Here is an 11,955-nt window from a genome sequence, read left to right on the forward strand (position 1 = left end):
GTTTTTGCTCATCTACATCTGTTGTCAATTTTTCAATTAAAAGACACATTTTTAACTTGCCAGATCATGCATGAGTGGCTCTACTTTCAGTTTCAGTGCTGCGCATGTATATACTGCGTGCGTGCGTGTGTGTGCGTGCGCAACTTATTATCAATATGGGGACAAAAGAATGGTCTCTACAAAGTTAACCATCTGTCAAGGTTAGGTTAAATCCCCAGAGAAAGAATGTGAGTCAACACATCGTTCTTATTACAAAAACAAGAGTGTGTGTTGGCTATTGAATTTTTATCTTTGTGAGGACCAGTTTGGGTTTTAGACCTTGAATTAGGACATGCAAAGTAAGCAATTTTTTTTTCAAAGGGCTGAGGTATGAGTTTGGTTTAAGTTATGGTTAGGGCAAGGGTTAGGGTTAACCATTTAGTTATGATGGTTAGGTTTAGCCAGTGGTTGTGAAAAGAAAGTCATGCTGTAAAAAGTCTGGTATTTATACTTAAGTAGAAGTACACAAAATGTACTTTAAATATAGTAAGTGTAGACAGCGTTTAATGTTTTAGCTTGTTGAAGTGGAGATCATTTAAATTATTTAACATTTCATGTTCAGAGACATGTGCAGCTTAAGTACTAAAATTATACTGCACAGTACTGTATACAGAATACAAAGAGTTTGCGGGTAATGCTGGACTCATGCAGTACGTACAGTATGGCAGCATTTGTTACTGTGCTCTATATTAACATTTTTTTTAAGCATGTGTGTTTATGTGTATGATTTAGTTGTAACTACAGCATGTAAAATAACAAACTTGTTTCCATACAGGGCCTGTGGGTTCCAGAGGGAGAAGATGTGAAGATCCCAGTGGCCATTAAGGTTTTGAGAGAGGCCACATCACCAAAAGCAAACAAAGAGATCTTGGACGTAGGTTTCTTGATTTATGTGGTACATTTTAGTATTCTAAACTTACTGTAATACTGAGTCATAACTTTGAAAGTCTTTCATTTACCAAACTACTTCAGTAAAGTGTGTACCACTGGTGGGAAATGACAGTGGAAATATAGAAGTTAAAACTATGCATTATAATATTTTGACTTGACTGAGTACGTCAAAGTTGAGTGACAATTATCGCTTCCCAGATGTCAATTTAAGTGTAATTTACCCTCTAATTTACAGCACATGCAACTTTATTTGAAACTAATGACCACTTATTTCCCTTCTAACAGAGAATGTGTCATGTTTTTACACCGTGACCCTCTTACAGGGCTGTAGGAAATGGGATTAATTCATTCGAGGGCTGTGTGTGGGCGTTGGTGTGTAATCCAAGGCTGAGGTGTGCTGGAAAGGAATGCAGTCCTGTAGCCACACTGAGAAAGCAGGCCATTCAAAATGTAGTGTGCGAACGGCTGAATGTGCGTCTTGGATCCTGTGATTTTTGCGGCCGTGTTGCTCAGTCACTGTACATCTGGAAGTTGTAGTGGACATGCACATCCTCTGAACTTTATGACTTCAGGGCTTGTTTTTAAAAGTGCTTTGAAGCCCTTTTTGTCGTCAGACTGTCAGAATTACAGAGCTCCTAACAATCAAGTGGCTATTTACTGAACAATTTGATACTGTAATAGGCATGTACAAAATATTTGGGGTACAAGTAATGCACTCCTGACTGGGAACGTAATAAATAAAGGTCGGTTTGAACTGCTGTTTGCATGGTTCTACTTGTAGGAGGCTTGTTGTTGGTGGCCAGTGATTATCCCCATGTTTTCTTTCTATGTCTCTTTCCTGTTATGACAACTGAAAATCTTCCCTTGCCTTAGCTGAGACACATAGCATATGCTTGACTGGGTATGACTGCTGCTAAGGAACATATCACCTAACACTGGATATATGCACAGATGTTGTGTTTCTTAGGCTATCAGTTTTGAGAATGAATGTGGACGCTTTCCTTAAATGCAGAAGACAAGGAGGTTGTTTTGTACTTTGTGTCACCTGACAGCCTCTAATTAATATTATACACTGAATGGAAAAAAAAAACACAATTTCATATGTCTACATGTGCACCACAGGAGGCTTATGTGATGGCCAGCGTGGAACATCCCCATGTGTGTCGTCTGCTTGGCATCTGCCTGACTTCCACGGTACAGCTCGTCACCCAGCTGATGCCCTACGGCTGCCTGCTGGACTATGTCAAAGAGAACAAAGACAATATCGGCTCCCAGTACCTGCTCAACTGGTGTGTGCAGATATCCAAGGTAAGAGAGAAACCAAGTAAGGGCTCGAGTTACATGGTAGGATTTCAGTAGATAGTTAAGTAATATAAAAACTTAAGAATATTGTTTATGATACACGTGATAAGCAAAAGCAATTGAGCCTTGCTGCAGACGAAGCAGTTTTTTTGCTTATGCAACAGTACCTGCTGCCTTTAACTAGAAATAGTTATTAAATGATATGAGTCATCTATGTGTTGCTGTCAATACAGTCTTTTATCACGCCTGATCAAGCAATGTTTTTATGTTTTGACATCCGTATCAGGTGTAAGATGCTTATGTAATAACTTATATTTAATCGTTTGTTTGACAAAAGGGTATGAACTACCTGGAGGAGCGCCACTTGGTACACCGTGACTTGGCAGCGAGAAATGTCTTGGTGAAGACTCCGCAACATGTCAAGATCACCGACTTTGGTCTGGCCAAGCTCCTCAATGCAGATGAGAAAGAGTACCACGCAGACGGTGGAAAGGTTAGTTGGAGATTAAAAAGTAGTCTGCAGTGTCTGTCTGTCTGTCATTAATATTTCAAAAACACTGTATCATCTTTCAGTTTTGTAGTCATAGATTGTATGCAACTAGTATAAATAACCCTATTTTTTAGCCTGTTACAATTGTTTGTTAGACAGATGGCTTCCTGTAGATGAATGATGAATTTGTTCCATGTCTTGATGGAATTTTTGCTTTTGTAGTTTTGCTCTAGACTGCATCTAGATAAAGTAATGTAGTAAAAATAGTCCTGTCAGTGAAGTGAGCTCCAAGAGAAATGAAAAATCAGATAGGTTCCTTCTCTTATCAGTCTTTCTTTGTGCAAGTCAATGCAGTATTTCCCTTGCAGAAGAATGTGCCCTACTGTGTTTACTTGTATCTACAGGGTGACCTATAGACTATAGTACGCAGTTTTGATCATCATGATTTTCCCTCAGTGTTCCCCAAATGTTTGGATTCTTTTACTTAACTTCTTCAAAATCCAATAATCTGTAGTAATGTATATACTTACCTATATTAGTTTATTACATTATCAGAACTGTGTTATATTCCCTCCAAACAGATGATAGAATAATTCTGACTGGTAATATAATGCAGTATTCAGTTTCTGTCCTGAGAGTGTACTGCTTGTCCTCACCAGGGGTGCACATGTGAAGACCCAGTCCAGTTCTTTGAAAATTAATCTGGACAAGTTTGGACTGGCTCTCAAACTGTGGAACCTGCTACTGTTGAGATTTGCTCCATTTGTAGTTGCTATTCTGAAACACGCTGTTAATTAAACATCACAGGGCAGTTTTCCAGACAAGGATTAAACCTTGTGTTATAGATTAAGCCTTGTGAGTAGAGATATCGACTGAAAAACATCTTCAGTATGGAACCGGACTTAATCCTTATGCAGGAAACCATCCCTGAAATCATTTTTTAAGCTTCGCGATGACAGCATACTGCTTCTCAGCTCCTTTAAATTGCAAACTGTTTTTCCATTTCTGGATTTGATCTATGTTTGTAACTTCATGAAAAAAAATGTGGATTTTTGTATTTATGATGTATGCATGCACCACTAGGTGACAGCACTGTTACATTACAGCACCGTCTTTACACACTGTGTGGTAAAGATATTCAGTTTAAGGAAGCAACACAGTACTTTGAATAAACAAGCCAAGATTTGACTAGATATTACTGTGGTACAAATTAAAGTTATTACTCTTGTTAACAGCCTGTTACAGATATTACTGTTGAGAGTCAATTGACAAGTGTACAGCTGAGGCTGCGGTCTTAATGAGCTAATAAACCTTCTCATCATCGCTCTTTTAAAACTCCCCTGCAAACACAGGAACATAAAATGTTCCCAGCACAAATTATCTGCTAAAAAATGAAGCAGAGTATTATTAAGACTGCAGGAAAATATATTCTCTTTTAGGTTTGTGCCCTTTTATCATGTTAAGTGCAAATCTACAGGCATAGTCCATTACTGAAGCAACTGTAATATTTGTAAATGATACAATGACTACTTTTTGTTTCACAGGTACCAATCAAATGGATGGCTCTTGAATCTATCCTGAACAGAACATACACACATCAGAGTGACGTGTGGAGTTATGGTAAGTCTCTCTGTTGTGAATACCTCTGACCCAATGAACCCCTGTTTGCAATTCAGATTGAGATCCTTGTGTAACTTCAGATATGTAAAACAGCTAAGCTTCCCTGAGCTTTCACTGTCCTCCTGAGTATTGGTGACAGCCTCACTGGAGAAATATTTATTCATTGCTAAATAAAGTGTTTTAACAGTGAGTGGGGTAAACAGATGAAGGACGTTTTGAAGGTTTGGATAGGATGTTGTTTTTGGATCTAATAAGACTCGTCAACATTTTAAAACCCAGAATGAGAAAGGGAGAACATCTTGCTAGCATCTGCGATTTTAGGACACTGATAGCACACACCTACACACCAGCAGTCTCAGATGGACAATATCACGTCATGGACTGTTGGCACAACCCACATAAACAGTTCTTTCAGCCTAAGAGAACATATATGCACAGATGCCTACACACACACACAGCTTTCACGAGTGGGCTACTTTCCAAATCTTCTTTTCCCAAGGTTTTGATTATGTCTTCCGCTCAATATGGCAAAAGCATCAGTAGACCCTGGCAGAAGTGACGAGCTTCCTTTCCTCCTTTTCCCTTCATCAGTTCCTCCAACACAGAGATGCATCCTGCTAACTCCCACTCCTACATATGAGAGCCAATTTGTCAACATTTCTATTTTGATACTGCGTGTTATTTGGAAAGCTTACATCCTATCACTCTCATTTCTTCTCTTTTATTGGGAGCGAAACAAAGTGAATGACAGCTCATCAGACTGACACATATCATCTGTCCTCCTTTCTCTAGGTGTAACAGTTTGGGAGCTTATGACCTTTGGGACCAAACCGTATGATGGGATTCCAGCTAGTGAAATAGCTGGTGTCCTGGAGAAGGGAGAGCGACTGCCTCAACCACCAATCTGTACCATAGATGTCTACATGATCATGGTGAAATGTAAGCTTGGAGGGATGCTGGTTCAAACACTCATTTGCATGATATCTTCCTGCTGAATCTAATAATTTCTGATCATTTCCCCACAGATAATGTCAAATTGAATCGTATCTTATCTTATCTGTCTCATAATTATATCTGCTGATGTGTCTGTGCAGGTTGGATGATTGATGCTGACAGCCGACCTCGTTTCCGGGAACTAATAGCTGAGTTTACAAAGATGGCTCGAGATCCTTCTCGTTATCTGGTCATTCAGGTATAATTTTACCTCAGATCTCATAGTCTTAAATCTCTGATGATTTGTAGCACATGCACAAAGCTGACTAGGTTAATTGTATTTTTATTCCAGGGTGATGACCGCATGCACCTGCCGACTCCCTCAGACACTAAATTGTACCGCAGCCTGATCAGCGGGGAGGACATGGAGGACGCTGTGGATGCAGATGAGTATCTGGTCCCGCAACATGGCTTCTTCAGCAGCCCGAGCACCTCCCGCACCCAGCTGCTTCACTCCACAGTAAGCTACTTCATATAGAAAATGGATGAGATGTGTCCGTCTCTCTGTCTTGGGTGACCTTTGTGGTTCCACGGGTCCGTTGTTGTTGCCTTTGTCATGTACCTACAATAAGCGATGTTGCCGGTTTGATTCCAGTGGACAACTTTTGTTGCACATCTTACACACCCCTCTGTCCTCTCTCTCTCTCTCTCTCCATTTCCTATCTGCATTTCTTCGCTGTCCAATAAAGTTAATCCTCCTCCCAAAATATAAATATTACTCACCATGCAAACTCAGTTATTAACAAATATTAACACAACTGGCCTCTGAGTCACATGTGGTTAAGAGTGACTACTGCCTATGTATGTAGAACTTCCACAAGATGGCGTAGTTTGACTGAAGATGCATCCGACAGTACTTGTAAACAACACAAGATATTTTTTAGGATTATCCAACAACAGTGAAATTACAAATCACACTGACTGTCTTAGTAGTGTGTTCTCATTAATAGTCAAAGGTTCAATTCAGAGGTGCAATCTAGGACAACCAAGCTAAGCCAAGTATAAAACAATTATGAAAATCAAAGTGTTTAAAAAGACATAAATGTTGTATTGTATACACGACTACACTGTATATATAAGTGCCATTACTACTATATCAACTCAAAAGGTCCTACCAGGAGATTAGAAAATAGTGGGCTACAGTTGCATTTTAACAATAGCAGCATTTGCTTCTAATCGTATATGGGATGGATTTTAGCCACAATGAGGTAGAATATTGTCATAATATTGTATGCTGTGAACTTTCAGCCTCAGTAGAGTCAACTGAAAAAAAAAAGAAGCAATGAATCGGCACATGTAATGAGGCACAGATTCCTTACAGACGCACACACCAGACTCAGTCACGTTGACCTTCTCTATCCAAACAGTGAAAGAGGAATACCAGCTGCTTAGGAGGCAGGATAGAGTTTCCCAGAAAAAGCAACCTTAATTGATTTAAAAAATTGCACCAGCAGAGCAAACACTTCACCAACATGCAGTCATTTCATTGCGCTATTTTAACTGTGTTTTTGGGAAATGGAATTTCTGCATAAATCATTATCCTCTGAGTCAGAACGGAGGTAAACGCAGTCTTCTTCTTAGCTTGTTGAAAGTAATTAGCCTTCACTTGAAGCAGCAGCTGCAGATCACTGACTGTTTAACTGAATCCAGGTGATCACACAGAGAAAAGAGAGTTGTTCTATGTGGCCAGTCGTACCTGGCCTGAACCCTGCAGACCCCAGTTGCCCTCATTCTGTTTAACAGTCACCAGTGGGACCATTTCTCCTCCTCGTGAACCTGCCCACTCTTCCTCATCAGCATCCCCTCTCCCACATTTCCTCCCAGGTGCCCTTTGATTGATGAGAGCTGAATGAGCAGAACTCTTCTACCTCAGGTTCAGTGAAGGCCATGCGTAGGTCTGGCTCTGCTACCTGGGATTATTGCCGGCCACTGACAGCCTGGTTAGCTCATATGAAAACTTTAAAGTTTGATTACCTTTGCAGGCAACCAGGCAAACTTTTTTTTTTTAAAGCTTTGTCCAACAAAAGCTCAGCATAAGCCTGCTTTTGCTATATCGGTGTTGGGGCATGGCCCATTAAGGGTCGAGACTTTTTTTTTACACATGGTTGCTCCTTCAGCGTGTTTAATTTCCTTTTCTTGTTGAAAGTAATTGCATTGCCATAGCTGTCACTCTTTTCTCTTTATTTTCTCGGTTTCCATGGTTTTAATGCGCATTCACATAGTCCTTTGACTGGAGAATCTGACAGACATAACAAAGCTTGTCATGTTGCTTGAATGAATATGAATTTGCTTGGTGGACGTTTATTTCGATCGTAATAATTGTAATTAGCTCGTACAGTTATGGTTCCTTGGGTACCATAAAAACACATTATCACTGTTCAAAGAAACTTATTGTCCCCTTTTTTTTGGCCTTTTTGAGCTTTATTAAGGATTTACCAAATCAAAAATTGGGCACAATAGACCATCTTTGTGTTGTGCATCACACTAAACCTGCCTGTTTAGTTACATTTGAAACATTTCTCACTTAATGTCTGCTCCATGGATAATAGAGGTATATCCAAATGTGTTAGAGCTCCCTGTTCTGCATTTACTGTGGTGTTATCATGAGACATTAAGTTTATATTTTCTGTTTTGCAGAGCCTCAACAGTAGCATTGGGACTTGCAACAGCAGAAATGCTTTATTGGTAAGATAAATCAATTAAAACTCCACTTAGAGAAAATTACTTTCCTCTTTGTGTTTTACTGAAAGTGCCACAGCTCCAAACACCTTTGTCCTACATTGCAGAATGGATTCCCAAGCAGAGATGGAAGCATCGTACTTCGTTATATCCCTGACCCCACCGACAAACAATTAGATGAGGCTTTCCAGCCAGCTCCAGGCAAGTATTCTCAACTGCAAAACCACCTCTTTTTCATGTCATTTAAATGAATCTCAGCAGAGTTCTCCCCTTGTCAATGTATTTGACTCAGTGAGGTAGGGGGACATCTGGTGGACAAGAACTGTATTGCTGTAGTTTTTTCACTGCTGCCCAAGCTTAAGAACATATGCTATTTATCATTTGATGTAGTCTTTCTTCCAGTGCTATCACTGTACTATTAGTTCATAAATCTTTAGTCTTTGTGGCTGTAGAGGGAGGTTTAAAGTGAATAATGTCATACATCAAACATGTATTATGACAAATTTAGTATCGCCCTTCCATAAAGTTGGGATTTTCGAGGGACAGATTTATAAAATATTGCTCAAAATCGACACAGCAGAGGCCAAAATATCCTGAATTTCAGGTCCTAGTAAGGATGATCTTCCACAAACTTAATCCTACATTTCCCATAATGCATCTTGATAGCATCTTTTTGTTATGCTGCATTCCATTGTTGAAACTCGGACAAGATCTGTCTAACCTGAGTTGTTTGGAGTGTCTGTGTTGTGAAAATGGCTGTAGCAGTTCTGTAGTTTCCACTTTGATTCCCTTTCTGATGATTTGTGCTAGAACTAACCAACCAGGTAGACCCTAGTTGGGAAAACTTGGAACTATTGACCTTCGACTTGCAATGGACTGCAGCATTCGTCCTTCCCTATTCCCTATAAACATCCCCTTATTTCAAACTCCATATTGCCAGTTTGTAACACAGACTTTTCGTTAAACTTTTGAAGTCTTGCAGCCACAATAATGATATAATATAATGACTTGTGGTTAATGGGCTGAAACTTGGAATACTATCATTATGGTTTGTTCAGTCATATAAACAATCTGCCGGTTTCTATTTTACTGTGTATAGACTTAATGAGAAACTATCTAGTGTCCTTGCTAATGTCACTGGCTTTCTTACAGACTACATGAACCAGAATGGAGTCTCAGATATGATGAATCCCATCTATCAGCACCCCGGTCCTCCTCGCACCATCCTCCCCACCATATCTTCAGAAGAAGACACAGAAACGGAGTACCTGAACTGCTTTAAAAACGGGGCCAACGGACCAGAGTACCTGAACGAGGTCCCTACCCCTGCGATCCTCCCATTAACCTCCAACGGCACGGTCCACAGCATTCAGAAATACCAGCCCCAGAATAGCATAGACAACCCTGATTATCAACAGGATTTCACTCCCACCTTCAAGACCCACACCAACGGACACATACCAGCGGCAGAGAATGCAGAGTACCTGGGCCCAGACTGAGGACTTAGTGGATACAGACAAGAAATAGACTGTTTTCTGTTCCAATAAGTGAGGACATTGATGTCTTAGCTGGGAGAGCATAGATAAGTGGTACCATCAATAATCATATATGTTGTATCCTGTCTTACAGAGTCAGGTGACACTTTGTGCAGCTTCCTGTGTTGTTTGCATGCAGTCATACTTTTCACGCAAAACCCCTCTCATTCCAAAGAGTTTTTTTCTCACCACCAAACTAAAATGACTCTTTCTTGACGAAAGCTGGACTGAGGTTGATGCATACATGACTCAGTTGATCTGAGAGTTGCTGTACCAGATACAGACATACATATTGTAACCCCTGTCAGAAAAGTGAGTCTCCAAAAGACTGCTAATAAAATGATGCAAATGTCTCCATTTTGTAGGAGGCAGAAGCTCTATTGCAAAGAACAGAAACTGGCAGCTTAACACCAAAACACAACCTATGGTAAATGTGCGAAACATAAGTCAGATACACAATCAGTCAACGGTATTGGTATGTTGGGATTCAAACACACAGTGGTGCTTTCACTTGACGCTGATGTGAAGCCTCAGAACATTCTTCTGTGGTGAAGTCATGATTTAAAATGGAGGTTTTAAGAATAAAATGATGGCTTGACTGTTGTAGTTGTGGCCTGACGACACTCATCTTGAAGGATGAGTTAATGAGGAAACATAATGTTGCAATGTATAGAATGTATATGGGAATACTATTGAATTGTAGCATTTAAAATGTTACCTTTTATTCTCTATGACAGTTTTGTATGTATTACAAACTGCTTGCTGGAGTTTCCTGTGTCCCCTGATGTGTGATATCACACTAACTATGTAGAGAATGTAATGGTAAATATCGCAAATGTGATTGTGGTCGTATTCACACTGCTGTGTTTTACAGTTTAAAACCTTCAGCACTCCTGTAGCATGAAGCATATTTGTGTGAACCCACAAAGATAGCTAAACTCTGAGCTCAGTATGGCTTAGTTTGTGTACCGAGGAAGTTTGTTTTTCTTGACTTTGTGCAGACAGTATTTTGCAACACTCCGACTGCACTCACAGCTAATCAACTTTCTACTGATCAATATGTTGACATGACAGCAAAAAACTTCCATCAGGAAAACCGCTGAGGGGTAAAAACCACCACTTCCAAATACATTTCAATAAAGTTGTCACTATTTTTAATGTTTTTTCACTTGCTGGTTGAACTATCTGAGGTCATGTGAGTTTGATTTTAGTATTTCCCTGTAAAAAAATGTTGTTTTATTTGATTTGACTCTATGTCAAGTCACAAACCAAGAATGTTTCTGATGTTTGTGGTCTAATGTATCTATATTATTACCTGGAGACTTTTTTTTTTTTTTTGTAACTAAAGTATGGACCGTTGTTCCACACAGGGTGTTGACATCATATCTATGAATCTGCTCCTAGCTTTAAAGTCTTGTAGTCTTGCAAGAGCATTAACTTTTCCATTATTATTCCTAGTTTTAAAGGAATATACTATTGTAGCAGCCTGTACGCCTACTTTTGCAGATTTTACACAGGTACATGTACAGAAAGTAGTGATTATGCTTCAGTATACCCCAAAATAGTCACGTATAATTTATACTCAGTACACAGTTTTGTTACATCATACATGATTATGCACTTAATCCTGAATTGTAATTATTACATTCAAAAGTGAACATGAATAAATCTTCTTTTTTTTTTCTATGGAAAAACATTTTGTTTTTTTTTCTTTTCTCCCACAGTTTTAACAAGGTACAGGAAGAAGAACTCAGAACTCAAGGATTCAATCATCTACTCAGTCTTTTTTATCTTAATGCCAACAGCACTTCAAGCAGCAGCTTGATGAAATGCCTTTAGCACATAATCAGCTGAATAAGAGCAGCGTCAACCTGGATACTTTGCCAGTTCATTAAAAGTGATTTGAATTCATGAATTTAAAAGACTCTGTAGTTACAGTATGTCAGCTTGGACACCATGTCGTGACTTGAAACCACCTCTGATGAGACAAAAGGAGCTTGATTAAGGGACAAAACGGTTCCTTATTCTCCTAAATTTGCCTTTATGTTTCTGATTAGACTGTTGTGTTGTTGACTTGTAACTGAGGAGTTTAACACTTCACTTCTACTCAACGGCCCTGTTCTAAGAGTTTACATATAAAGACCCTGACGTCTCCATAACATTACATATAACACAAAAAAATCACAGTCTACCACTAATCTACTCATCAGGACTGTTTAGGTTTGCTTTGATCAGATGTGGTTGTCAGTTTCCCCTTACTTTACTTCAATCATTAACAATAACAGAGAGAAAGAGGATGTGCTTACATGAAAACGTTATTGTTTATCTTCTGAACAATAAAAGAGCACACATGTATCAAACAGGCTTCTTGTTTGAAGTGGAGGTTGTGTCAGTTTACTGTTTAAT

The 11,955-nt window shown here is 39.3% G+C and overlaps 1 protein-coding gene across 1 annotated transcript in view; it reads left to right on the forward strand.

Moving 5' to 3' along the window:
• The window catches only part of egfra (epidermal growth factor receptor a (erythroblastic leukemia viral (v-erb-b) oncogene homolog, avian)), a 38,314-nt gene extending 27,071 nt beyond the window's left edge, over positions 1-11,243 (forward strand). Inside the window, exons 19-28 of the mRNA XM_010729229.3 lie at positions 815-913; positions 2,053-2,238; positions 2,570-2,725; positions 4,267-4,342; positions 5,135-5,281; positions 5,437-5,534; positions 5,628-5,795; positions 7,973-8,020; positions 8,122-8,215; positions 9,167-11,243. Coding sequence (XP_010727531.3) covers positions 815-913; positions 2,053-2,238; positions 2,570-2,725; positions 4,267-4,342; positions 5,135-5,281; positions 5,437-5,534; positions 5,628-5,795; positions 7,973-8,020; positions 8,122-8,215; positions 9,167-9,513 — 1,419 coding nt within the window. The 3' untranslated portion in view covers positions 9,514-11,243. The remainder of the gene's footprint in view (positions 1-814; positions 914-2,052; positions 2,239-2,569; positions 2,726-4,266; positions 4,343-5,134; positions 5,282-5,436; positions 5,535-5,627; positions 5,796-7,972; positions 8,021-8,121; positions 8,216-9,166) is intronic.
• Positions 11,244-11,955: the final 712 nt, after the last annotated feature.

This window comes from Larimichthys crocea, chromosome II (genome assembly GCF_000972845.2).
Source record: "Larimichthys crocea isolate SSNF chromosome II, L_crocea_2.0, whole genome shotgun sequence".
Lineage (NCBI taxonomy): Eukaryota > Metazoa > Chordata > Actinopteri > Sciaenidae > Larimichthys > Larimichthys crocea.